Source organism: Heloderma suspectum, chromosome 2, assembly GCF_057233095.1.
Source record: "Heloderma suspectum isolate Gila_16-S chromosome 2, 16-S_ref, whole genome shotgun sequence".
Lineage (NCBI taxonomy): Eukaryota > Metazoa > Chordata > Lepidosauria > Squamata > Helodermatidae > Heloderma > Heloderma suspectum.
In genome coordinates this window covers 213,681,727-213,708,522 of record NC_139459.1, presented here as the reverse complement: position 1 = coordinate 213,708,522, position 26,796 = coordinate 213,681,727, and the positions used below count along the sequence as shown (strand labels likewise).

The 26,796-nt window shown below is 44.6% G+C and overlaps 3 protein-coding genes across 6 annotated transcripts in view; 1 reads left to right on the top strand and 2 right to left on the bottom strand.

Annotated features, from left to right (window-relative positions):
• The window catches only part of TBC1D16 (TBC1 domain family member 16), a 75,415-nt gene extending 59,251 nt beyond the window's left edge, over positions 1-16,164 (bottom strand). For 3 of the 4 annotated variants that reach the window (XM_084837686.1, XM_084837685.1, XM_084837688.1), the window contains exons 1-2: positions 13,299-13,425; positions 3,565-3,808 (exon numbers count right to left, since the gene is read on the bottom strand). In XM_084837686.1, the coding sequence (XP_084693812.1) occupies positions 3,565-3,745 (181 nt within the window). In that variant the 5' untranslated portion in view covers positions 3,746-3,808; positions 13,299-13,425. Of the gene's footprint in view, positions 1-3,564; positions 3,809-13,298; positions 13,426-15,213 lie in introns of those variants that run through there. The other variant, XM_084837687.1, reaches the window with a different exon arrangement.
• Positions 15,712-16,134, bottom strand: RMI2 (RecQ mediated genome instability 2). Its single transcript, XM_084837689.1, has one exon. It carries the CDS (start codon positions 16,132-16,134, stop codon positions 15,712-15,714), a length of 423 nt encoding a protein of 140 aa, XP_084693815.1.
• A 432-nt stretch (positions 16,165-16,596) lies between the features above and the next one.
• The window catches only part of CCDC40 (coiled-coil domain 40 molecular ruler complex subunit), a 43,810-nt gene continuing 33,610 nt past the window's right edge, over positions 16,597-26,796 (top strand). The window contains exons 1-5 of the mRNA XM_084837725.1: positions 16,597-16,709; positions 18,303-18,369; positions 22,911-22,970; positions 23,680-24,180; positions 26,414-26,558. Coding sequence (XP_084693851.1) covers positions 16,693-16,709; positions 18,303-18,369; positions 22,911-22,970; positions 23,680-24,180; positions 26,414-26,558 — 790 coding nt within the window. The 5' untranslated portion in view covers positions 16,597-16,692. The remainder of the gene's footprint in view (positions 16,710-18,302; positions 18,370-22,910; positions 22,971-23,679; positions 24,181-26,413; positions 26,559-26,796) is intronic.

Below are 26,796 nucleotides of genomic sequence, written 5' to 3'. Positions count from 1 at the left end.
GCAGGGCAGGAGAAGCGCGGAGGGCAGGAGAAGCGCGGAGGGAACGATCCCCTCTGTGTTTCTCCTGCCCTGCTTTGGATAGACGGTTGCCTCTGAGTTCCTATCTAGATAGGATTGCTCTATGACTGATTGTTGTGGTTTTGATGTTTTTATATTTTGTAAGATGACAGGCTTCAATCTAGTTGAATTTAGGGAAATTTGTACAGACTTCCATCTTTGTCCTTCTCCCCTCTGTTGTTATCTGCAAATCAGCTTTGCAAATGGGCAAAATCTAAATCCACTACAGGTTGAAGAGTCATAGCAACCTAGTTTGAACAACTTCACATCTAGCAAAGGAGGTGAATTTTTGCATTGTGTTCTTGGGAATAGGATTACATTTTGTGCTTCGTTATGACATTCTAGGCAGCACAATGGCTAAGAAGTGAGTCCTTTGATGACATTTCTTGAAGATTACATTACTTGGAGATTTGCTCACTCTTAGGCTGATGGCCACTGCTTGACTACACAAATGTAGAGGGGAGCTTAACCCACTGTGATGAGGAACTCAGCAATAGCCTGGGCCATACAAAACCAGTGAAGCACAAGCATGCTATGCAGGGTGTTCAACACCTTTTGATTCCAGTTTAGAGATATAGAGCATTCCTACACCAGGCTAAAATCCCTCAACTTTACCAGAGCTTTCTGCTTCTGTTTTAAATGCAGGATCACACTGAGCTCCCTTTACACATGGTTCCCTTCCCCCACTCTTTTCCCCCTTATCTACTTTGTTCTATATATTTCATTATACAGCCATTAGATGGCACTGTAGTCTAGCTCCTCTTATTGCGGGATTTCCTCTTTTCATGAGGGAACTCAACATGCTCTAAACTGATAGCTCATTATTTCCAATCTTTTAAAAAATGGGATAAAGCTCATTTAGAGTGGGAGGTGCCCTGGAGGTTGACAACGTCATGTAAAAGATCTGTAAACGTCCGTGAGTAACCAATCTCAATAGCAGGATAAACGCCCCATGAGGAGAAGCCCATAGTAGCATTGCAGGTATTTGGTCTAAAGCAAAGCCAGATACTAAAGACTTCATCAAAATCCATCATAAAATTATGTCAATAACCCAAATGCAAAATACATCTGAAACATGTGCACTATTAATCCCATTTCAAAGGTTCTGGAAGTGACTGGTGAACTGATAAGAGCATTCTCTCTAGGCCTAAACAGACATTACAGAAGACGTTTTGCTGCAACTGATCTGTGGGTAATGTCTAATAAAAGGAAGATGTGAACTCCGCCATGCTCCCTCTTTAATGAGCTTCCGCTGTGCATTAAAAACGTGGTTGTTCAGGCAGGCACTTGGGGTGGGTTAGGGTATTTTAGAAAATGTTTTTATTGTAGAATTTTATTGTTTTAAACTGCTTTATTATATGTTGTACATCGCCCAGAGTGGCTGGGTAACCAGCCAGATGGGTGATTAATAAATTTAATAAATAAATAAATAAATAAATAAATAAATAAAATGTAGAAAGTCATTGCATTCAGCATTTCTCTGCCCCTTGCAAGAGGCAGTCAGCAAATTGGAGCTGGAGTGGGAAAATAATCCTGAAGGATGGTCTCCTCCCATATACACCTGCCCAGACCCTAAGATCATCTTCAGCAGTCCTTGTCTGGGAGCCGCCACCAAAGGTAGTTAGGTGGGTGGCTACCAAGAAGAGGGCCTTTTTTGTTGTGGCACCTCGGTTGTGGAATGAGCTTCCCAGAGAGGCTTGCCTGCCTACGTTGCGCTCTTTCCAGTGCCAGGTGAAGACCTTTTTATTTTCCCAGGCATTGGAGTCTCTCAGTTTCTGTTGTTTTAAATCTGTTACTGTATTTTAAATCTTTGCACTGCTGCTAGGTTTTATCTGGTTATTATTTTTATTTTATACTGTAATTTTAAACTTTTAGACTATATCGTATTGTGTTATATTTTATGGTTTTAATGGTTGTGAACCGCCCAAAGAGCTTCAGCTATTGGGCGGTATAGAAATGTAATAAATACATAAATAAAATAATGAATGCAGCACCATCACATCACAAGTTTCTTATAGCAGAAATTACGAAAGAGGAGCAGGCTCCCCCTTACCTGATACACTGGGAAATTGCTTGCCCTTGTTTACATGAGCCAGAAACAAGTGCTCAGTCACTGTTACGTAGTGGCATTTGGAACAGAGTCCTGATGCCAAGTCTTCTGGGAAAAACACGAATTGTGCTGACCAACAATAAATAGACAGGTCTATGTTCCAAACTTATTTGGAGGCAAAGGTGGCAGGGAGAAATCAGCCTCCAGATGAACTGGATAGCTGAAAAATGGGAATGAAGAAAAGCAAGATACAATTTGCAAAGGCTACTGGATACTAGATAACAGGTTTTATGCCACACTGGTATGACAGGTGGCCTGGTTGGTTCTAAGGACCTGCTGCAGTATGAGAACTACTAATCACAACGCACGCGCACACACACACACACACACACACACACACACGATGCAGAGGTACAAGTTGCTGAAATCCTCCACTTGAAAAGCTTGTGCTACATCTGAATGGTGCCCATTTTGCAGCAAGCCAATTACAGCACTTGTTTTCCGAAAAGGGGCAGAACTTTAGCAGTGGACCGCACCACACTAAAGGACACACTACACATGATGCACGGAGATCCAACACCTTTTGGCACGAGCTGGCTGGCTGAGGGAGCGGATGCTTAATCCTACTCCTCCTAAAGCTGCGGGGATGGGGGATGTTTAGTGGTGGGAGGGGGAGAATTGGCACCTGTATTATACTGTCTTCCCACCATAGCACAATTAGCAGCAACTTTTCAAAGGAGAAGCAACTTCCTTAGGGGGAAAAGGTGCAGATGGAAAAGGGTTAAATCTCACTCCTCTGCTTTCAAGTTAACAAACAAACACACGCTGGGAGATCCAATCTTGGATCTTCTGCATCAACTGCAGTTTAGCCCTAACATGAGGGTGTTTTTCTAAAAGAGCAGGGGAAAGTTTTAGAATAGTACACAGCGTCACCAGCCACTCAAACATTTAAGATAAAAAAAAAACACTAGAAAAAGTGAAAGGAAGGACAGGAAACACTAAATGGAACTATTGGAGAAACTTTGAAACTGGACTAGAGATGATAAGCAAGACATTTGGTGGAAGGTGTTCATGGAACAGTTCCAGCTAAGCTATATTGTCCCCAAACACTGGCGTATATTTGTCCTGCTAGCAAGACGTAGTCACTTCCAATTGACCGTGGAGTATTGTACATTTCCAATTCAAGGTACACAAGCTGAGAACTGAAATAACTAACTTGGGGAAGTTAAGCAAATAACATTAAGTCAGAGCAGGGGTGGGCAACATGTGGCTCTCCAGATGTTTTGGCCTACAACTCCCATAAGCCCTCACCATTGGCTATGTTGGCTAGGGCCAATGGGAGTTGCAGGCCAAAACACCTGGAGGGCCACACGTTCCCCACCCCGACTTAAGAGACTCTGCTACACACGTAACATAATCCCACGGAATTTTCCTCAACATTTGCTGCCTGCCCTCACCTGGGTGATGTTCCACAATGCCTTGCAGCATCTCAGGTGGGTGGACACAAACATTGTTCTTGGAGTAAATAATTTCTCCATCCAAGATGGAAGACGAGCCGCCACCGCTGCTGCTGGCATTTAATGTCAGGAGGTCAGATGCTTTGGAAGAGGCACGTCGGAGGAGTCTTCCCAGAGACATTGCCAAGGGAGTGTTTCCATTCTCTGTCAGCTTCAGTCAAGCACCCAATTCAATTAGTAAGGTCTGCCAAGAAAAGGAAAGAAGTTGTCTGAGTAAACGCAACAAAAAAGCACCTACAGAAAGGGATGTACTCCCTGCCTTCAGCCAAAAGGAGTAACCTGCAATGTTTAAGAAATTGTCCCAGTCTCCTAGTGTTAATAAAAATAACAACACTTGGGGGCAGGGGAACACAACAGAAAAAAGCAAAGTGAGTCTTCACAAACACACCCACTTCCTATATACCTACGTAGCTACTTTGGGTGACCAGTTTATGCACCTGACAAAATAAGCTCTGGCTAACAAAAGCTTATGTCACCACAATAGATTTATTAGCCTTTGTGGTGCCACAAGATTCCTTGTTAGCTTTTTTGCGACGGACCAGAACTACTACTCTTCTGGAACCTACAATAATGAGTTTCTCTTTACTCACTCAGGAGGTACTAAATGGGATGGCATTTGCCACTTAATTCACAGCTTTAGTCACAGATTTTGGTGTTGTTGTCAACACTAGGCTTGTTGTCTGCAGTCCAAGTGAAGGATGTAAAGGCCCAGAAAAACAGCAAAATCCAGGAAAAACATAACGCCCCTGCCCCCGAAAAACTCAATATACAGAAACAGAAGAGCATTCTCTGAAATAAATATCCACTGATGAAGAGTTCAATTTAGCTCACAATGCACTAGGTATTGTCAACAAACCACTTAGAGATATTACATTAAGAGGTACAGAAATATCATTAATAAATAAATACACCATGTGTCCATCTGTTACTTGTTTCCTTTGATTCTCTCTTGAATGCTGTTGGGAAAGAACTTTGAAATAGTTTGAAACATTTTCAAACTATTTCAAAGTTTGTGCCAAACACTTGACCATCCTCAAGTGTTTGGCACAGGGGTGCAATCTAGGAATCTGCCATGCCTATTGTTCCTTCTACAGCATAGCGACAAGCCTTTGTAAACATAGCCTTTGACTCCTCTTGCAAATGGGGCTGGAACAACAACAAGACTCCAGCCATCAACCCCATCAGATAGGAAGGGAAAGCTGCTTCTTCCTCAAAACCTCCCCAAGGCATAGATCCGTTCCTTCTTGTTCAATACCCTTTGTTCCCAGGGTCAGTCCAACCTGTCCTAGTTCCCACTGTGCACCTGCAATACCTGCAGATACCAGCCAAGGCCAGCAGCAAGGGCTTCCTAGTCTATGCATGGCGAGCAGAAGATACAGGCAGAAAATGAGAGAGAGAGAGAGAGAGAGAGAGAGAGAGAGAGAGAAATACTGGGAAGAAAGCCCAGATTAAGCCTTATTGCATGCCCACCCCCCTAAATTATTCACAAGAAAGCAGGCCAGAGAAAATGCATGCATAACCCAACACGTGCAGACACAGGGGAAATCATGCACATAGGAGAGAAGGAAGGAGGGAACAAAGAAAGGCAGATGCACCACCACCAATGGTTCCCCAAAATCATGCAAATAAAAATGAAGACGCTATGTATATAGACAAATATTTGTGCATCTATTCTTTTAGCCATGCCCACTCATTCCTTCTTCCTCCCAGAACATCTGCCCTTTTCTCTCCCTCATCACCTAGTGGGGATGGACATTCCCAGCTGCCGCTGCTGCTGCAGCAGAGGGTTTGCACAACTGCAGAAGAGGCAGCAAGACACACCTTTCCTCCAGTATTTAGAGCCTGCTCCATCTGGTACTGTAGTGACCACAGCATCTCATCACTGCTACTCAAGTGAGTAAGCAAGGTAAGGTGCTGTGCACACTTAAGTGCAAGTGCCTGGGGTCAGCCCTTGAGATTTTGGTTGTCAGAACACACATGCCAGCGTCCCAGCCACCCATAAGGGAGTCAAATCCCAAACATTCTGATAGGGTGACCCTCAGCTACCCTTGAGCCATGCAAGCTTGGCTTGATTTCATGAGATGTTTTTGAAATGTCACGTGCTTTCCTGAGTCAGACCAAGCTCTGAATTTCTAACTCAAGCACAGCTCTCATGTCACTAAAGATGGCAGACAACCGAGATGCTCACGCTTCTGAAGAAAGGTTCAAAATTTTAACAGAAAGCCAGGATGCAGCAAATGCATCTGTAGGAACAATACAAGCGAAGCATTTTCTTTGGAAGAAAAAGGTGGGTGGGGGAGGGACCCAGCTTGTTCAGGCACAAACTCATGTGTCTCCCAGTTATTTTCTCCAGGGGCTGGAAGCAGCATCAACCTTGAGCCCCTTATGCAATGAAAGGCAGCCACCACATATCATCAGCTTTGGCTTAGCTCAGAAACAAAGCAGCAGCTGAAGATCAAAAGGTTTTTCCCAGAACGAGGAAGGGGGGATGTAAAAGAGAGAGGGAAAGAGAAACCGAGAAACGGAGAGAGCGAACATGCCAGTGTGGTACAATGGTTAGAATGTTGGGCTGGGGAGACCTGGGTTCAAGTCCCCACTCAGCCATGAAGCTCACTGGATGAATCTGACTCACAGCCTAGCCTACCTCATATGGTTGTTGTGAGGCTAAAATGAAGAGGAAGAGAACCATGTATACCACCTTGGGTTCCTTTGGAGGAAACGGCAAGATATAAATGTAACAAATATATGAACCTATACTGAGCATTGCTAGACACTAAGAGTGTTGTCCAACAGGAAAGAGTCGCAGAATAATTATACTGCTCCAGTCCCATAGGATACCCAAGCTGGTATACGGTACTACATTTTAGGGAATGTGAGACTCAGAAGCCTGGAAGAAGAAGAGCGGTTCTGTGGTCTCCAAGTCAATAGGGACACAGCTCAGTGTGAGGAAAGTCTTAGATTCAAACCCTGACGTCTCGAGGTAGGGCTGGGGAGGGACTCTTGCCTGAAACCCTGGAGAGCTGCTGCCAGTTAGCATAGGTAGACAGTACCAAGCCAGACACACCAGTGGCCTGACTCCACACCGGGCAGCTGCCTATGTGTCTATGCTCACCTTACTTGGCACAGCATGGTTGCCACTGCTCCTATGGTGACTCCGAGGGCATTCCATGATGTATAATCGCTCAGGTGTGCTGCATGTTTATATAACACAGTAGCAACGTCTGCCCCTCTGGGAGGCACATAACACGGCCTCAATGAAAACATGCGGTAAGCCTGGAGCATGTGGGTGGAAGCGATATGAATTACCAGAGGAGAATGGAAGCAACCACACCACATCAGGTAAATGTGTCAAGCACCACTACATCACAGGCTTGAATCCAGACTACAGTTGTAAACAACCTACAGGCGCCCATGGAACATCCTCCTCAAGACAAACGGACGGAGGATAACGCGGTCGATATGACTACTAGTCCCGATGGCTATACGGCACCTCTGGTATCAGAGGCAGTACACCTACGTACACCTGTTGCTGGAGAACATGAGTGGGAGGATGCTATTGCACTCAGATCCTGCTTGTGGGTTAGGAATATACGAAGCTGCCTTACACCAAACCAGACCACTGGTCCATCGACTCCATCTAGCCCAATATCGTTGACAGCGGCTCTCCCGGGATTCAGGCTGGAGGTTTTCCAGCCCTGTCTGGAGATACTTGGAAGTGAACCTGGGAACCTGCATGCAAAGCAGGCGCTCTGCTACTGAGGTATGGCCTTTCTCGTTACCCACAAGCAGCTGGGTTGGACACTGTGTGAAAGGAATGCTGGCCTAGAGGGAGCCTTGGTTTGGTCCAGCCTGGCTCTTCTTATGTTCTTAAACATGGTTGTAAGGACTTGGCTGAGACTGGAGTCTCCTCAGTGAGGGGAGCCTACAACTGTGGCATTCTGAGGACATACCATCAGATTTGTGCTCTGAATCATATACTGCTAAAATCCCAGATCTGGAGCACAATTCCTCCAGCACGGAAGCAGCTGGCACCCCATGGTAACCCAAGCTGACTGAGCTACAGCCTTTCCTGCCCCTTCCAGCATGTCAAAACGTAATCCTGCTTGACTAAAAAAGCTCCTTTAAAAAAAAGATTGCTCACACCCTATTTATTTCCTCCCACACATCAGCTGCTGCTACTGAACACCTGTACTGCAGCCAGCCAGGCGTTCTGTTCAGCTATTGGCTGTTCTCACGGACAGTGCCCAAGACTGCTCCGTCAGCGTAGAACCCAAGAGGCAGACAGCGGCTGGCTAATCCCCCAACTTTCTCATCAGCACCAAAGTGCCTTAGACGGCACAAACAGTTGGCCTCTTTCTTCCAGGCCCTATCCTTTCAAACAACTGGCCAGAGGGCAAGATCCTGTTGGCAGGTTTCCCACAACTGACCCATGCTTGCTCGAACTGGACATTTTTTTCTTTATCACAGAGAACTGAAGAGGAATGGCTCCTGGTAATGCTTTGGCTTAGAGCATGGATTTCTTATTGAAGGCTTGGCATAGCTACAAGGATCCGGGAATGTTTTAAAGGCATGGAAGGCAGCTAGCTCCTTACTGCAAAGGGCTGGACACACAACCTGAGCTAAGCAGGAGCAAATCACAAATAGGGTGGGAGGGCAAATACACTTCAGAACAGATATGCACAGAACTCTCCCCTAGGAACAAACACGCATTAAAAAAAGCTTATTAATTAAAGTATCAGAGACAAAGATAACAAAGGGCTATGAGGACAAAGCACTAAGGCAGAGAGAATAAACAATGGATGGCAGATCAAACCAACAAGGCAAAATGGGCTAGGCTACACCATTAAAGCTGCACAATAGAAATTACCATACCAGTGCAGAGATCTCCTGCGCCATAGCTTAAGATAAATGTATATTCTGAAGGGAGAGTTGTATTTGAGTGTGCTTTACTCCAAGACAAATTTGGCGAAGACTGGCCCGGTATCAAAATAGCAGGAAGCAGAATGCCCGGGTTTCACTGCCAGCTATGGGAGGGGAGTGAGACTTGGTGAGTTCTAGACAAGAACTTTCAGTTCTTGGTGTCATTGCGACGAAAGCAGCCAACACTTCCTCTAGGACTATGTGCTAGAAAATGAAGAACGTAAAACCTAACTTAAAGCACACATCCTCCTTTCTTTTATTTAACGCATTCATAACTTGCCTTTCCATCAGAAGGTCTTCTAGACATCTAAAAGCATAAAACCCACATAACTTAAAGCAGCAAATACACAAAAGACTAAACAGAACATACAGCAGTGGTGTAACCAATCAACAGAATCACAAAAGATAAATCAAATTATTACTTGCCCAAAATTTGGGAGGATAAAACCATTTTAACCTGTCTACTAAAAATGACTTCGTATAACAGATATCCACTAGTCCTTTGGAAGTTCTCACGACGCACTGTTCAAGAAACAGGTAAGAGAACCCAGAACTTAGTGCCAGAATGTTTGACACAAGGATACACATGTGCTTCAGATACTCCCAGAGGGGGTTCTACTTCTCAGGAATACATCCTTAGGAGTATATGTGCTTCTCAACCACTCAGACAGGAAATGCCCACAGCATGACCACCTCACAGTGAAAAGCATCTCACAAAGCTTGCAAAAAAACCTTATACCAAAAAAATGACTCAAGGAAATGAGCAAGTCATTACAAAATGACCTTACTGAAGCCTATTCAATCATGTCTTAAGGAAAGAATTTATCAACTTTTGCTCTGCTAAGCACACTTCCTCTTAAGGTCAGACCTCTTACACAACAGAATCAACACCGCACTTCTCCCCAACTCAGCTCTTGTTATCCAGCTCACACAATGCCACGACACCACTTGACATCCCTTTGCATAGTGTTTTTCAAACTGTCTTCCAGGGAATCTAGAGACACTTGGAAGCTTATCAGCAATTGAACAAGCTTCCCTAAATGGCAGCTTATCCATTATTACTACTTTCCCTACAATGTGCAGCTGTAAAGGAGTTGTGGGCACATTCCAAGGCACCCACCCACTCAGGACATTGGCAAGACCCAATAAATCTAGTAAGTTGCCACCACCCGCCCACCCTGCACAAACTGAGTATGTTCTAACATCCTGACCAATATACACAGTGGTTCCCTCTCTGGCAAATGCCCAGGGGCTCCTCAGCTGAAACACTGATTTGGAATGACTTTCCTAAAGATAAAAATGTTAAAAAAAAACAACTACTGTAGAATAGTCAGTGCTGCAAAGTTCACGTGCTTACATTTGCAAAGCTGCTAGAGATATAAACCAAAGTTCCATTTTTAAATAAGTTGCTGTTCCACGATTGGTTCTATGTGGCATGTAACTGTTAGGACCCAACAGTCTTGCAGCCTGAACACTGGGGACTGTCTTCCTTGCCACCGTATTCTCAGCTTGACGACAACAGTCTGAATAACCAGTTTGCAACCTTCAACCAAGCCCCCATCCACCTACTGCGCTCTGCCCTTTGGCTCCAGCTGACTCTGGCTACCTATTGCTGCCAAATCACCTTTCAATTCATATCCAAGCACTAGGTTAGCCTTCCCCAACCTGATGCCCTCCAGATATGTGGGACTACAACTCCAACCATCCCTAACACAGCATGGCCCTTTTCCATGCAGGATGGTGGGGGCTGTAGCTCAACACATCTAACAGGCACCAGGTCAGGGAAGGCTGCACCTGATTAACTCTTGGTTCCGGCTCCTGTGATCCCTCCATGATGTTTCCTAATGGCTTGCTTACTTCTGCCTGGTGGTTCCACTCTCCCAGACCTCCAGAACTCACTGAAACCTTTTCATCTGTCAAAAAGTGGTAAGAGAAAGTTCCTTCCATTTGTCCTGTAACTGGCACTGGGCAAGCTATCCTGGAACCCTCTGTGTGTGTGCACGCACGCACGTACATGCATGTGCACTGTAGTTTCTGTCTGGCTCCTGCCCTGTAACTGCAGCTCACCTGAGCTCTGCTGCACACTTTCCCCAATGTCTGAACTTCACTCCCAACTCTTGATAGCACTGACCTCTTCCTCTACTTGAAAGTGGCTTGTGGCTTGCCAGAATGCATAGCACCACTTCTTTATCTTCCATGCTACAAGCTTTTGCTCATCTTCTAACCACTAATCCCGCTTTGATCTCCCAAACACTGGCCTGTGGGCAAACCAATACAAGTTTCTATAACTTGTACCTTAAGCACTAATCAACGCTACATCCTCAGCCCATGACATTTAGGGCACAATCCTATGCATGTTTAGACAGAGAAAAGGCCTACAACTCTCAGCATGCCCCAGCCAGCGCATAGGATTGCACCCTTAGAGGTGCAATCCTAGGCCCAAGCTCCTCTGCTCAGGACCAACCAGCTCTCTAGTGTTCCAAAGCCACATACTACACAATAGCCCTGTCATTCTCAAAAATGAAGCCATGGTTCCACCTCAACTGAAGTCCTCTTCCAATTTTGCACCTTTCCTTCCTGAAATGCCTCTTCTTTTTTGCCATCACCCAAAAGGATGCTAATCCTTTTCTTTTAACATATGAGCCAAATGGTTTTCATCCACCCAACTTCATATAGCATTACTTTCAGCTCAAACTTGCCACACTCGTTTTTAAAGCCTTTCAGAACTTTGCCTAAGCCTTGCTTCCTTTCCTGTAACTCTAGAAACATATCATCCCTTTCAGACAACTTCCCTAGAGTTGGCCCAGAACCACTCTCATATGTGGATCTTAGTATCAGGAAGAGGCAGTGTATCCTTCAAAACCCTTCCCACCATCAACTGAAAGTATCACCATCCCTCTGTATTGATGTGCTTTAAGACTTCCTAAAGTAATAGCTTTCATAGAAGTTATTACTTTAAGTTTGTGTAACTCTGCAGATGGACCCATTTTGATTCCAAGTTTCTACTGAGACACACTATGAAATGTATGTACAGTATGAATGAGCTAGATCTGTTCCTTATGGACATGCTTTCTCAAAGGGAATTACCTTTCAAGAGAATACAAACATGGCTAAAATACCATTTGCCGGTAGACACACATCACTGGAACTAGATCAGCAGCGTCAGGAACAATGCCCTGAAATGCCTCACTCACTTTGCCATTTAAACAGAGACATTTTGGAGAGAAAAAAATTACGATATGCGGAAGACAAATAACAAAACAAAAAATGAACATAATGTAATTGAAATACCAGGTAGAAAGAATGGGAGATTACATGTTTATTTTGCTTGTAGCCTATTACTTTCTGAGCCCAGGGACTTAAGTGCACATCAGTAGGAGTTCAAAGCACTGACCCCATATGTTATGAGATCCATACTTTATGGCTTCCAGAGCTAATATGAATTATTCATTGTATTCAGGTGGAGTGGGGGAGAGGAAAGGCACAACCTCTTCACTGCTGGCAGCATCTCTATAAATTAAAAAGTGAGCAGAGCAAACTGCTCATTAACAGCCTGATCCTATTCTGAGTTAAATACGCATAGGATTAGTGGGTTTAGACACACCCAACTGTGCACAGGATTAATTGGCTCTTATTGCACTGCCAGGCTCATTTTTTTTCGCAACCATCATGTTTTTTTCAATATTGACTTAACAATTAAAATAAGCTTTTAAAATAAGCAGAATTCAAAACATCAGGATCACCTAATAAAACGAGCAGGATCTTAACCTCAGTACACTTTTTTTCAAAACCAATTCCTCCTTCATCTTGCCAACAAACTGGGAAGGGAGTGAAGGTTCCAATTTTACCACTATATTCCAGGGGTGGGGTGGGGTGGGGTGGGGTGGGGTGGGGGAATCATGTCTAACTCACAGCTTTTCAGTAACAAAACACCCTTGTATTGTGTGTCATTCCCCAGCCTTTCCCTGCCAAGCTGGATTATTTCTAAGGGTTTAGTTAATGAAAGAATACCAAATACTAAGCCAGGGAAATCTAGTGCAACTGAAGAGGGACAATATTTCTTAATGCATTCTGGCAGGCACGTAATAGTTAGGATGTGCCTTAACACCCTGCACAGAAGACACAAGAACCACAGAACATATAATGGGGTACCTAAGGAGAACTACCCCAGGGAAAGCACCGCTCCTTGTGCAGTATTCCCCACCTAGGGGAGTGACATACATATTCCTCTCTTTCCTCTCCAGACTACATTTATGTTGTCAAGATCAGTAGGGACTGCAGCTTTCAAATACTCGATACTTCAAATACCCTGCTCTCCCACGACACCAGGCTTCCTTCTGTTAATAATCACTTTCCAACCCTCCCCCCACCCCCATCTTCCTTCACCTACTCTGACTGGTGCCAGAACTCACCACGGTGCGCGGACGACCCCAAATACTGCCAGGACCAGCCCCCACCCTAAACACCTGGGCTGCAAACCCCCCAACACCATGTCGCTATCCCCAGCGATGCCCAAGCACACCCCGAGCAGGTAGCCTACAACGAGATGGAACCCGCTAAGTAAAGGGACCTAGCCCACTGCAACCTCGCCTTCTCCAGAGCAGCCACACGTTCGATGCACCCCGCGGAAAGAAGCACCCCCTCACCCGCCACAGGGCCTCAAGGAAGACCCCACCCCAAGATCCAACCAGCTCCACACCGACTACAGCCCTCCACCTCTTTTCTGTTCTTTTCTTCACGATATACTGATGTACCTGAGCAGACACCTCGGGCACAGACCGCGAGAGCAGCCTCACCCACGCCCCCCAATGCCCAGCAGGGCACGTTCTCAGCCAGAGGCCGCCGCCGCCGCCGCCGCCCGCCGCCGCCTCCTCCCCCCCTAGATCCGCGCCGCGCGAGAAGAGGAGGATCTGCGGGGAAAGTGGGCGCGGCCGCCCGTAGCCACACCCACGCTATCTGCCTAACCCAGCCCATACTCCTCTCCTCCCGGACCCACTCCGGATTTGGGGACGGAGCGAGGGAGGACGCACAGGTCGGCAAAGCTCCTAGTCCCGCTGCGGGGAGTCGTGTGGATCTCTGTTCTACCAGGCGCTAGGTTCGCATCGTGGTTTTGCTGAAAGATAACAGAAATCTTCGTTCCCCGACTTCCAACTCTCCACCTTTCTGCACGGACGACGCTGGAAGACCAGGCAGCGCCTTTAAGAGCGCACTGGTGCCAAAATTTGCACCGCTAAAATGGCTTCCTTCTACTACTGGAACCTAGTTTTTATTCCTCCAGCCAGTTTTAAGCTGCAAATACTGGGCTACAGTGTAACTAAACAGAAATTAGCTGAAAAACAAACCATAATTGGATATGAAGTGCCACCAGCTGCTCAGACTGACAAATTTGATTTTTCAGTATTATATTTCTTACATATTTAAAGTTGCATTTGAGATACACGCACTATCAAATTCCATCTTAAGCTACACAACATTAAAGAATTTTCAACATGAAAACTTTTGTAAACCTGCTACATAAGTTGCCCTGTCGAGGTATTTACTCTTCCCCTTCTGTAGTATTATTACTCATAGTGACAGTGTCAAGCCAAAAAGAAAATGTTACTGTTCAGTGACTTGCTTTAGCCACCACTTGTGGTAAAGAAAATAGTTCTACATACATGTATTTGAACTAAAGTGTGGCTGCAACACCCAGAAATTATGAATGACATTCATTTTAAGCCTAGCTGGATTTCATTTTATGAATTTGGGGTATATTTTTATGGGAATACATGCATTTGTTTCAAGTGAGTCAGGACTCATATTGCAATTGGCCTATTTCAGAATTCTTCCAAAAATAATGATTTGAACCGTCTGAAGATATTAGGCTGCAATCCTATGCACTTACTGAAGAGTAAATCCCATTGAACTCAGTTGAACTTACTTCAGAGTAGACATGAATAAGGTTGTGTTGTGAATCTAGGCCATTATTTAGATCTATGTATCTTTAAACATTTGTACCTAATAAATTAGAATATCTGTAGAAATGTGAGTAGTACCCTCCAACCATCGCTGGACACTACCAACCAAGTTTATATTGTCTACTTTTTGGTTTAAACGTTAGAAGCCAGAGAACTCCTCAGCCTCAAAATATACTAATATATGCCACATCAGACCAGCAGGACTATACATAACTAGATCTAGCGAAGGGTTATCCAATACTTGGCCAAAGTAAAAATACTTTGTTCTTGCATTATGCTGAAGTATCGGTTTTCAATGAAAAGTTCAGCATCCATGAGTGGCCACCCTACATTCCTACTGTGATTATAAGCTACCTCTTGGAAATCAGGAATAGCTGGTAAATTATTTGATATAGCTACCTTCACATCTCAGAATAACCACACATTAGAAGGTAATGCAAGATCTCACAACAGGTACTTTCTTAATAATGCATAAACCATGAAGCATTGGATTCCATGAAACATGAGCATTAAGAACCTCATTAGCTGCCATCAGAACACACCAGACATGGATACCCAAGTTTATAACAGGCTGAAGCTTTATTAAAGCCTTGCTCCATCTTGCAACTGCATCCCTGAAGCAAGTTTCAAACCAAAGGTGTGTTAAGTTGTCCAGAAACTCCATTTCAATTGAAATATTAAACATTGCATTAAAAATAGCTTTTCACATTACCATAGTCCATTTCCAGTCAAATTAGATTTGTCTTGTTGATACAAATCTTTCCTGAAAAAAGAACGGTATTTTAAAGCATCATGGGCTTCATGTATCGCTATATCTAAAGTCAGATGTCTGAAGAATAACTGGTAGTGAAATCTGCAGCTCAGCATTAGATGCGTTCTTTATAAAACAGAAAGCTCAGGCTGAAGAAAGCACAAATCTCTGCTAATGGATACCGTTTTGACTGTGAATATTTATCCTAGTAACCATCCCTGAATCCTCCATTGTATGAACTAGTATTATTTCATCCAAAGTTGACTCATTTGGAAATAATGAGCCCCTTTAAAAAAAAATAATGCAGGCATTTCCATCTTCCCTGTTCTGCCACAGCACCTGCAGTAAGAGAACCCAGAAGCTAAGCGTTGCTAGTTAATCAACATTTTAAATGGCAAAATCGAAAGGTTCTTCAGCTCTTCAAGTGTCTTTGGAAAGTGAGCACACGCAGAGTCTCCATCACAAAATACTGTTTCTGTGCAAATCCTCCACTTCCAACCCCCACATGCTCTTGTGCAGGGGATTGCCAGAAAGTCCTGTCATCTTCACGGCTCGAAGGGTAGGTTCTGGGCTGCATGACTGCACCAGGCCCATCACCATCACGTACTTCCCGGGGCTGAGGCAAGGCCGCCCCTTGGGGACCTTCTCGACGCCCTGAGCCACGAAAGAGCCGCTTTCGTCGCGCAGCCGCGCAGTCGAGCCCCCCTGCTCCACGGCCTGCACCGTGCCCTGCATCCACACCAGGGGAACCGCTACCGCGGGGCGTCCGTACTCCTCCCGATCCAACATCCACGGGCCACCAGAGGACCGACGGCACCGCCTCAGCTGCGCAGCCAGAACTTTCACCGGCGGCGGCTGTAAAGAACGAGCGCCCTCCGACATGGCGCCGCCGCTTCCCCGCCAGTTTTCGCCGGGCGCAAAGGCTCACGGGTCTGGAAAGCTCTTCGGTAATTGCGAGCGTCGCAGTAATATCGCGAGAGTTGGGGAGGGACCTCTATTACCTGACCACAGAGAGAATAATGTTAGAGTCACATAGTTCGTATTTGGGGTAACCTCGAACTGCGCTAGTATTCCACCCTAACTTTCACTGCAATGTATCTTGGGTTTCACTTTACAAATTCTAAGTCCTGGCACAACTTCTCCCTCCATAGAAAATCACAGCCAATGGTGGCTGTCAGGGTTTTAAAGGTGGGTTCAGACCTTGTGTCACTCTAAATTTTCTATCTCTATGTCTTTGTCACCGAATGCCAGCCTATCTATGCCTTGCTTAAATTCGACGGGCTCCTCCTCTATCTCCCAAGACGTGGCTCGGTCCAGGTGTGCATCCCACCCCCCGCAATTGGTATCATCCGAAACGAAGCCGGGGCGGGGTAGAGAGCGAAAAGAACAGGAAGGCAGGCTGCTGGATGTTGATAGCGTCGCCTAGCAACGGAAGAAAAGATGGATCCAAGCAGCGGGTGAGCGATATCAGGGAGTGGGGTTCGGACCAATTTAAGGAACAAGAGTTGGGGTAGACACAGGGGCTCATTGGGATGGGGGCGGGGGGATTCTCCCCCCAACAGACTGTTTAAATTGAAGGAAATAATGTAATTACCCGTCGGAGTATAGCATTAATTCAAATAATGTAACTCGTTGCTTGAAGAAACAAAGCTGTCATTTTATAATAATGGAATTTCTAGACCTCATGGTTGTAGATTATACGGTCTAGAGGAAAGCCTGGCAACATTATCCTATGGCTGTATTTTAAGCAACATTTCTCAAATGCAACTACTCTAGCCCACAGATGCATTGCTGCAGTGCTAACATATCTTGTTATGTATAGGAAGCTTGGCATTTAGGGAAATGGGCATTTATATTCACTCGTTGGTGGGAAGCAGTGAAAAAAAAGTGCTATAAAACAGAGCTCTTACAATGCCATGACCTTATTCTCCACTGAAAGTCCAGAAACACCCCATCCCATACAGCCACCATAAGGCATTTTACTAAGACACCGCCAACTCTGCTCCCCTCCACTTTTCTCCTCTGACCCATGTCACTAGCCCTTAGGATCTCCCAAACCTCTCCTCTTCCTTTGTAAAGCTGCAATCCTATGCAATCTTATTTGAGAGTAAGCCCCATTAAACTTCTGAGTAAATATGTATCTAGTGACCTTGCACATCACTCCTCTCCTATGCTTTCACTCAAGGTGAGGAGCTTTTCAGTATCTGTGTCACGTATTAATTTGTGCAGCTCTTCCTTCAGTCTCATATTTGGCTCAAGCAAGACTAAGAGCCCCTCCTCCCCCTCACCCACCCCCATACAAACCCAGATGCCTCCTTTGTTATTTCCATCAGTTCTGTGCATCCCCTCACTTCATCTTTCCTCATGCTATTTTTTAACATGCTAGTTTCCTTTCCACAACTTCCTGCCCATTTTCATCCCTGCCTGTGCAAGCATTTAAACCCCTTCCTCATAACTTCCTCCCAGTCAGCTGCATTGTGCATTTATCCCTCTTCTCAAATCTCAGGTAGCTGCCATTGTTATTGTTCCATCACCTTATTATAATCCATGTTCCGTTCCCTATCCCACACCCATCCACCCACTTCTCTGGATCCAGTGCTAGAATCTCCACTCTTCAACTCCCACTTAAATTCATTCAGAGCACATGCATTAGTCAAAGCATAGCTCCTACCTCCCAACTTGTCATCTGTTCCTGTGAACTAAGCTTCACATTTGTGCCTGAAACTCTCTATGAAAGTCATCATTAGGCTTGTCATTTGCATCAGTTGGATTATTCATTCACCTCTTGTCTCTCAGGGACTCTTAGACTTCAGGATAAATCTGTAACTCTTAGATACCACATTGATTTTGCTGAAATGAGACAGACGCAAACTTCTGCTGTTGTCACTGCATATTGGTGCTCTGTCTTGCAAATTGGCATTCTTGTTTGTTTGTTTGTTTGTATGAACATGCCTCACCACACACACACACACACACACACACCCCAAAATCTAAACATATGCTTGTAATGGTGTTAAAAGAATATCATTTTCTTTAATTCAAACTGAAAGTGCTGAATCGGAACATGGACAGATTGCAGAAGATGAGAATAAAGAGCTGCTTTCAAAAGTTGAAGAGGTAATGTTGTAAATGCCAGGATTTTGATGTGCCAGAGAATTAAATTATATAGAAATTGAACCAGATAAGTTTGAACTTATTGCACACATTTGAAGCCACCAGAACCCATGGGATGTTTTAAGGTTGTGGGTGGCTTGTCAACCAGCCCAACACCCTACCTTCACTGGGTTTGCATATAATGAGAAGCTACGGCACACCCCTGCTGCTTGCCTAAATATCCAAATGATGGCCTCTGCTGCAACAAAAAGCCTCACAGGGAAATTCACCCATGGTGGCTTCTCATCACGTACAAACTGGGCCTAAGTGTAGGCTATATATAAACTAATTGTTTATTTCTTTTTAGACCATTTTTCTGATTCTCCCTCATTCCTGAGCTTAATAAATCTTATAAACTAGGAACCTGGGGCTTGCCTACGTGTTTTGACATCCTAAGGATTGTTTTCCCCCACAAGCAGTCTTCACTTCCATGTTACATGCTGGTTCATGGAGAGGGGAAACAGACTGAAATTTGTTCATCAGTAGCTTAATTGCTTAGCTGGCTGCAGACCCCCTCCTAGATTGACGGTTTGGGGGTCACTTTCCACCATTGCTAGGGAGAATAGAGAGGTAGTGGCTGCGGTTAATAAAGAAGAAGCATGGCAAGCAGCCTGCCTGGAAGGGTTGTGTTGGGTGTGCCCTTCACAGTGATGTTGATAAGTAGGACGGTGTACCGCTTCCATTCAATTCCCAAGTGGATCAGGATGATTCAGACCGAAGTGGTCTGGTTCAGGAGTGGGTCGAGGTCAGGCCGAAGCACCCTGAAGTGGGTTGGATCGATCCGAAGCGCTTCGGATCGATCTGGACAGCTGTCTGCTTAGCCACGCGAGCCCCCTGCTCCTCCTTACCTGGACCTGTGGGGAGCGCCCACAGCAGTCACCATCTTGTAGGGAGTTGCCTTTTTTTTTTTTAAATGGTGACCATTCTTCTTCCAGTAATTAAATGTTGCATGGATTGCAGCTGTAAAGGGGTCATCTATGCAACGTTACAGGCATAAATGGCCCATTTACATCTGTAATGTTGCATAGATGGCCCCTTTACGGCCACAATCTACACAACATTTAATTACCGGAAGAAGAAGAGTCGCCTCTAAGACGGCGACAGCTTCAGGTGTTCTCTACAGGACAAGGTAAGGAGGAGTAGGGGGCTATCGTGGCTGGGTGGGGGATGGGCGCAGGGCTTGCGCAACTGGGTAGGGGGGTGATTTGGCTATCTGGATCTTGCTTCAGATCTGGAGGCCAAAGCAGTTGGGCAGAGGCGGGTCAGGGCCAATTCGGAAGCTCCAAATTGCCCTCTGAAATGGGTCAGGGGACTCTGCACAGCCCTATTGATAGGTGGTACGCAATTCAACAAAGGAGCAGATAAAGGCCGCCTTGAGTCCCAGTATTGGGAAAAAGGCGGGGTGTAAATATAATAATAATAATAATGGATGAGGATATTATTATTTATGTAGTGCATTAAGTGTGCAAAGTCTTTTCACTCTGAAGGTCCTTCCCATATCTTCCTTGTGTCAAAGATTTATTACTATTATTATTAGTAGTAGTAGTAGTATTAAGTTTCTTTTATTATGGAGGGAGCAATCCTATGGCCCCTAGACATTGTCTGAGGGACCATAGGATTGTTCATATTTCCCCTTCAAAGTCGGAGACATCTCTTTGACCTCGGAAGGGGGAGTGAGAGAACACCCCCTTGCCCCCACCCCCTCGCAGCTGGCATGGAAAGAACTGTGCCAGCTGCTCCCCAAGGTCAGAAAAGCAACCTCGGAGAGGGGGAGAAGGTGGCATTTTGGTGGGGGAGGGGAGAAGTCTAGATAAGCCAGGATATGTGTTATCCTGAAGCCTCTCAGCCTGCTTCCCTTCCCCTCAAAAGCACCCCAACTAAATGGGCAAAATGCAGGGTGGGAAGATGGGGAGGTGAATATTGCCTCCACTGCTCCTCCCACCCTGCATTGGGTGATCCAAAGCCTCCGAGTTCAAGGCTTCTGACCATTGAAGGCAAAACTGATAGGATTGCACCCCCAAAATGTAATGAGGGTAATTGAAAATTTATGTGTGGCCTCTTGTGTCTGGACTTGGGGAGGTAGCCCTGGGGGAGAATAACCTGTTGCTGACCGCTGCTAGAGAACCTGTGTTCTCTGAAGCCAATTCTTCCACCATGATCCCTTCAACCAGGGGTAGGCGACTTCTGGAGAGCACCAGGCTGCGTACCCCTGCTTTGAACTGTGAAGGGGCACCCTTCCTTGCAGTTTAAAGAGGCCTATAGGAGAGGGGGAATTGGGCTTGGAGAATGCATTCCTGAGGGAGTGCCTTTTCCACGTCAACTCCCTCCATGTGGTCTTTCGAACTGCAGTGGGGCAGGCTGGCGGCATGTGTTGTGGGCGGGGTGGGGGAGGCAGAGCAAATGCAACTGCTTCTGCAGCCCTTCTGAACTAGCACCTGGCGTAAGCAGAACAGCTGTGGCATCTTTCCTCCTGGTTTGGCTCTGCTGACTCTGTTCCAGGGAGAGCCGCTACCTGCTGCCACCTCTGCATCCCTTGGGCTCAGTCAGGAAGCTCCCAACCCAAGTAAAGATGCTGCCGTTGTGGTTGTCCCTGGAGCCGTCTCTATGAAGTCCTTCTGCTCAAGCCAAGCACTTCCCGGCCCCAGCAGAAGGCTGCAGCAGTGGCTGGCCAGCCCCCGCAGTGGCTTTGGGGCCAAAAGAGATGATAGAAAGCGATAAGGCAATAATATGATAAAATATGATAAAATAATATAAAATATATATCATATATTATAATATATGATATTATATATTTATATTATATAAAATATAGTATAAGGCAATAATATTATAAAATATTATAAGGCAATCACGAGATTAAGAGTTTGTGGCATATTAAGACAGAAGTGCAGATGTGGACATAAAGGATTCAGTTTCTAAAAATTAGTAAATGGATACCAGTTAAGCATAAAACAGCCCCAACTCTGTTTATTTTCTGTTACTCTTGTATACCCAGTTAATTTTGCCATTGGAGCAAAGTCCCTCATTTTTTACATCTACTCATTTAGATTTGGTGACTTAGGTTGCGTTCGTGTGCACCCTTACCTGGAGGTAAATCCCACTGAATTCAAGACTGACTTCTGAGTTGACATGCATAGGATTGGGCTGTTGACATTCTCCCAATATTTAGCATGTAGAACTCTGGCAGACACTATCATGTAATTAGCTAATTCATTATGCTGTTTTTGTATTATCTCTTGGGTATAAATTAGGAGAAAAAGTAATGGATGCAATTTACTAGAATAATGTAGAATCTTTTCCATTAAGGTCTTTATTTTCCTTCAATATCTCTAAGCAAGTGGAATGAATCCCTTGACCTAAGTTGGCATTTCCAATAGAACTGCTATAAGTGTTATTGATTTTATGTGTCCTGATCACGATTATGTACCACCTACCATCATTAAGCAACAATTTTCTTCAGACATCTACATCCAGTGGAAAAGTTACAGTTTGTTTCCCATAAATATATTCAAACTAGCTTGAGAATGTTGTCACCAATATTTTGAGCCCAATATACCTTAAAATATTGACTTATTCCATTTCGCATTCACATTGCAACAGTATCTTATATATTCTAGAGAAAGTATATGCTTTTCATTGCCATGCTTATTTTATATTTTACTATGAGCTTATAGGTTTTATAGATTTGGAGTTTTCTGTCCCTCAGATAGATCAATCTTAAACTCCAGGTCTGCTGGCCGGGGGGTGGTTAGGATGGGTTAGAGGCGCCCTCCCACTGATGGGAGGACGCCTCTGTCCAGGACGGGGCAGGGGGTCTATCTGTACCAGCAGCCCAGTTCTACCTATGGAAAGCTCCACCGGCAGTAGCAAATGTAAGGCCTCAAGACAGGGCAGAGTGGGGTGGATCATAGTACAGGTGCTGAGATTCAACTCCTCAGCTATGCCAGTCTGAAGCTGAACCAGCTAATTCTCCCACCCTGCTTCCTATGTGAGGATGGTGCAGGGGGGTGGGGGAGATTTAATATAAAAGGATCTGCCAAGCTGAAAAGCCCAGCAATACACACACACACACACATACTTTCAGGCCTGGCCAGCCTGAGCTGGCAGGGCGTAAAAGGCAGGGTGTGGAATGAGGCAACAGATATGCCACTTCACTCCTCCCTGATCCCATTTAGGATTACACTGTTACATCCTGAAGCGGCTTACTTAATTAACAGGTATTTATTTGTTTTGAATGTTTTTTGTTAAACTAAGCCCTTTAATGGTACATTACATCCTGAAAAGTAGTGAGGTTTTTTTTTAATCCTTTCAGCAATAATTGCAATATCACAGTAGGCAAATAGAGGTATTTTCATATGTTATATTGTAAGTGGTGAGGATGTGGCATTAATAAAGTGCAGTAGGCCTTCAAGGAGAGATTGAATTATGGCTATTCACTTAGAATGTTATTTTCTGCCATGTATAATATTTCTTCTTCTATTTATATTATTGAATAAACTGAGCAGCTGAAAGGTACAAATGACTCAAATCAAGAGGATGGAGTAGCCACAGCAACAGTTGCAGAGGTAAGTTTTTATGACTTGTCAGTAGGGAAACAGTCCTGTAAATTTGCAGATAATTGTCTTAATAGAAGTTTAAGAATAATCTGATGCCTTCCTATTTGTAGGATTCAGCAGACAAGTTGCTTTGATTCCATTCAAGCACAATCAATACTTTGCTGTCTCCAGTGCAGTGCTTTCCCTTTCCCCCATATAACTCCTATTTTCTCAAGTGCGGGCATGGTTAGATGAAGGGAGATACTGCAGAGCCTTTATCCAAGGTCATGCTATGTCAGCAGAAAGAAATATGGCATTAACTTATATTTCTGTCTCTTCTTAAACTTTGAATTCCCAAAATTTTACACTCAAGTCAAAAAGACAAATGCAATTTAAGTTAAATATGTCCTTTAATCATTAATATTTAGCTGAATTGGGACCCAGTTCTGTTATTATTATTAATTACATTTATATCCCGCCTTTTTTCCTCCTTAAGGAACCCAAGGCGGCATACATAGTTGTCCTCCTCCTCCTCCATTTTAGCCTCATAACAACAACCCTGTGAGGTAGGCTGGGATGAGAGTCCGTGACTGGCCCAAAGTCACCCAGTGAGCTTCCATGGCTGAGTGGGGACTAGAACCCAGATCTCCGGACTCCCAGTCCAGCACTAGGATGAAACATGGGCTATCTTAACATTCCTTTCTATTGTTTAGATTTTGATTTATTGTGCTTATTGCAGCCAGAAGACATTAATGCCATGGAGGAAGGGGCAGGAGGTGCTCCTACGGCAGCCATGGAGGAAAGGGCAGAAGGCACTCCTACAAGGCCCATGGAGGAAGGAGAAGGACAGGCTCCTACAGGGGCCATGGAGGAGGGGGCAGGACAGGCTCCTGCAGCGGCCATGGAGGAAGGGGCAGGAGGTGCTCCTATGGCAGCCATGGAGGAAAGGGCAGAAGGCACTCCTACAAGGCCCATGGAGGAAGGAGAAGGACAGGCTCCTACAGGGGCGATGGAGGAGGGGGCAGGACAGGCTCCTGCAGCGGCCATGGAGGAAGGGGCAGGAGGTGCTCCTACGGCAGCCATGGAGGAAGGGACAGAAGGCACTCCTACAAGGCCCATGGAGGAAGGGGCAGGTGGTGCTCCTACAGCAGTCTTGGAAGAGAGACCCTCAGCAAAGCTGTCTGTACCCAGTGCAACAGGACAAGGCATTCCTGAGCAGAAAGTGTCCTCCTTTATGCAGGTAAGCGACACTGAGTGCGATCCATAGGAGCTTATTCCCAGTGACACATATTGGTTCAATCTGGATGTAACACTAAATCATAGTTCCAGTCTTCTTCTAGCAGCTTCACCAAGGAGGAGGGGGAAGCGTTCGAGCCTGAGGTTTGAGCAGGTTCATGGCTTACCATTCTCTGAACCCTCTCACCACCCCCAAAAAAGTACAACACATGGTCTTGCCCATTCCAAACTAGGAAATAAGATAAACATAAATGTTAAGGGGGGAATATACAATATTATATTTAATTTAAATGAACCAAATATATAGACTGAGCTGGAATGCCTGTTAGTAATCAACAAGCAGTAGATAGCACCTGTTGAATGAACCTGTTAATGTAACAATATAATATTTAAAAATTGAGAAGTATCAATAACCCAAACACATTTCAACCTCAATGTCTTCTTCAATGGAAAAATATATATCATTTTAAAAACATAAGACTTTCCCAACAATCTATTATAAAACCATAAAAATTAGTATATAATTTTTTTTGATAGATGTAGTACCTAAATCACATTACCAGTTGTTAGGAATGAACCAAACATATATACATGGGCACAACTCCATTTGGTCTATATACTGAAGATATTGGTAAAGAGGAAAATAATCCCTTAGGGCCCAAGCCTATGCATGTTTAGAAAGAAACAAGTCCTACAGTTCCTAGCATCCCCTGTAGGATTTATTTTGCCTAAACATGCAAAGGATTGCACCCTTAAAGAATCCTATATGTCCCACTATTCTAGATTAAACCTCCTTGAGGTATGAGGAATATAACATCACAGAATATTGTGGCCAGGTTACCTGAAAGATCGTCTCCTCCCATACATACCTGCTTGGACCCTAAGATTGTCCTCAGCAGTCCTTCTCTGGAAGCCCCTGCCAAAGGAAGTGAGCTGGATTGCGACTAAGAAGAGGGCCTTTTCTGTTGTGGCACCCTGGTTGTGGAATGAGCTTCCCAGAGAGGCTCACCTGGCATCTACATTGTGCTCTTTTTGGCAACAGGTGAAGAACTTTTTTCCCAGGCATTTTAGTCTTTTAGTGTCTGTTTTAAATCTGTTACTGTATTTTAAATCTTTGCATTGCTGCTACATTTTATGTTGGGTTTTACTTTTATTTTATACTGTAGTTTTAAACTTTTATATTGTATCTTATGTTGTATTTTATTATTTTAGTTGTTGTGAACTGCCCAGAGAGCTTCAACTATTGGGTGGTAAAGAAATGTAATAAATCATGTAATCCTAATATAAAGCCAGGCAAGCTGTATGTCCTATACAGTAGCCCTGTGACCATGTATGTATAAGTGTGGTTCCTCCTTAACAACAACTGGTAACCTTATTTATGCTTGCTAGCAACGATGATAGAGCTACAGATGCAGCCTCCATCACAATGTCCTCTTTAATGCAGAACACCCTTATGAATGCTGCAGATGCAACTCTCCTTCTACCTTCTAGCCTTAAAGAGCTATTGACTCTTTAAGGCTAGAACAGAGACCATGTTTTAAGAGTACACTAGTAGTACAATGGCACATCCCATCTCCCTCTTCTGTCTTTGAGGCTGGAACGCAGAGAAGAAATGGCAAGAGCAGTTGTATTAGCACTGTGCTGTGGAAACACCGAACACTGCTGTAGGAACTGCCCATCCTTGTTCCCTCTTTCCAGTACTGGTGGGAGCATAGGAAGCTGCCTTATAATGCATCAGACTATTGGTCCATCTAGTCCAGGATTGCCTACTCTGACTGGCAGCAGCTTTATGGGGTTTCAGGCAGAGCTCTTTCTCATCACCTCCTGCTGGGTCCTTTTTAGCTGGAGATGTCAGGGAATGAAGCGGGGACCTTCTGAATGCAGCACATGCAATCTGCCACAGAGCTTTGGTCCCTCCACCTCTTGACTAGTTATTTACAAGCCTGTACTAGTAATGTGTTTCTATCCTTTACTTTGCAGACACTGGAGCTAGAAGCATATTTTTAAAAATGAAAACTCTCCCCAAACTCCAACAAGAATCTGCACAGAAGTGCCTCAGAGGTTGTCCACCCCAGTTATCTTCTTTAAACTACTTTCCAGTGTCCAGAAGCCAGTTACCTTCCTTCATATTTTGCAATGACAAATGCAGACAGAATTGTTTAACAGCAGCCTTCCTTAATATGGACACCCTTTTTGGCAATCATCTTCTGACAGTAGCTTCTTTTTTTTTTTTTCAGGAAAAGCCTTCTGCTGTTTTCTCAGAGGGGACTGAACTGGACAGCATTCCTTCTAGACTGTACAGTGATACAGTGATCTCTCCTCTATCATCAGGAACCAGCAGCCTGAGATCTGAATTACTGTCAGAGCATCGTGTGGTATCAGGTATCGACCACTGCCTTGTTGAAGATGACTTTCCTATTGATGCATTTTTTAATCCAATTGGTGATGAAAATTATTGCATTTAAACTGCTTGATGCCAATGCTAACTTTTCACTGTAGTTTTCTGCCTCGTAGTTATTAGAGGACTGCCTCAGTTATTTGAATGTGCTTTGGGCATTCCAGACAAGGCCTTTATCATGCCATCACCTTGTTTCATTCACAGAATTTTAAGTGGGGTTCA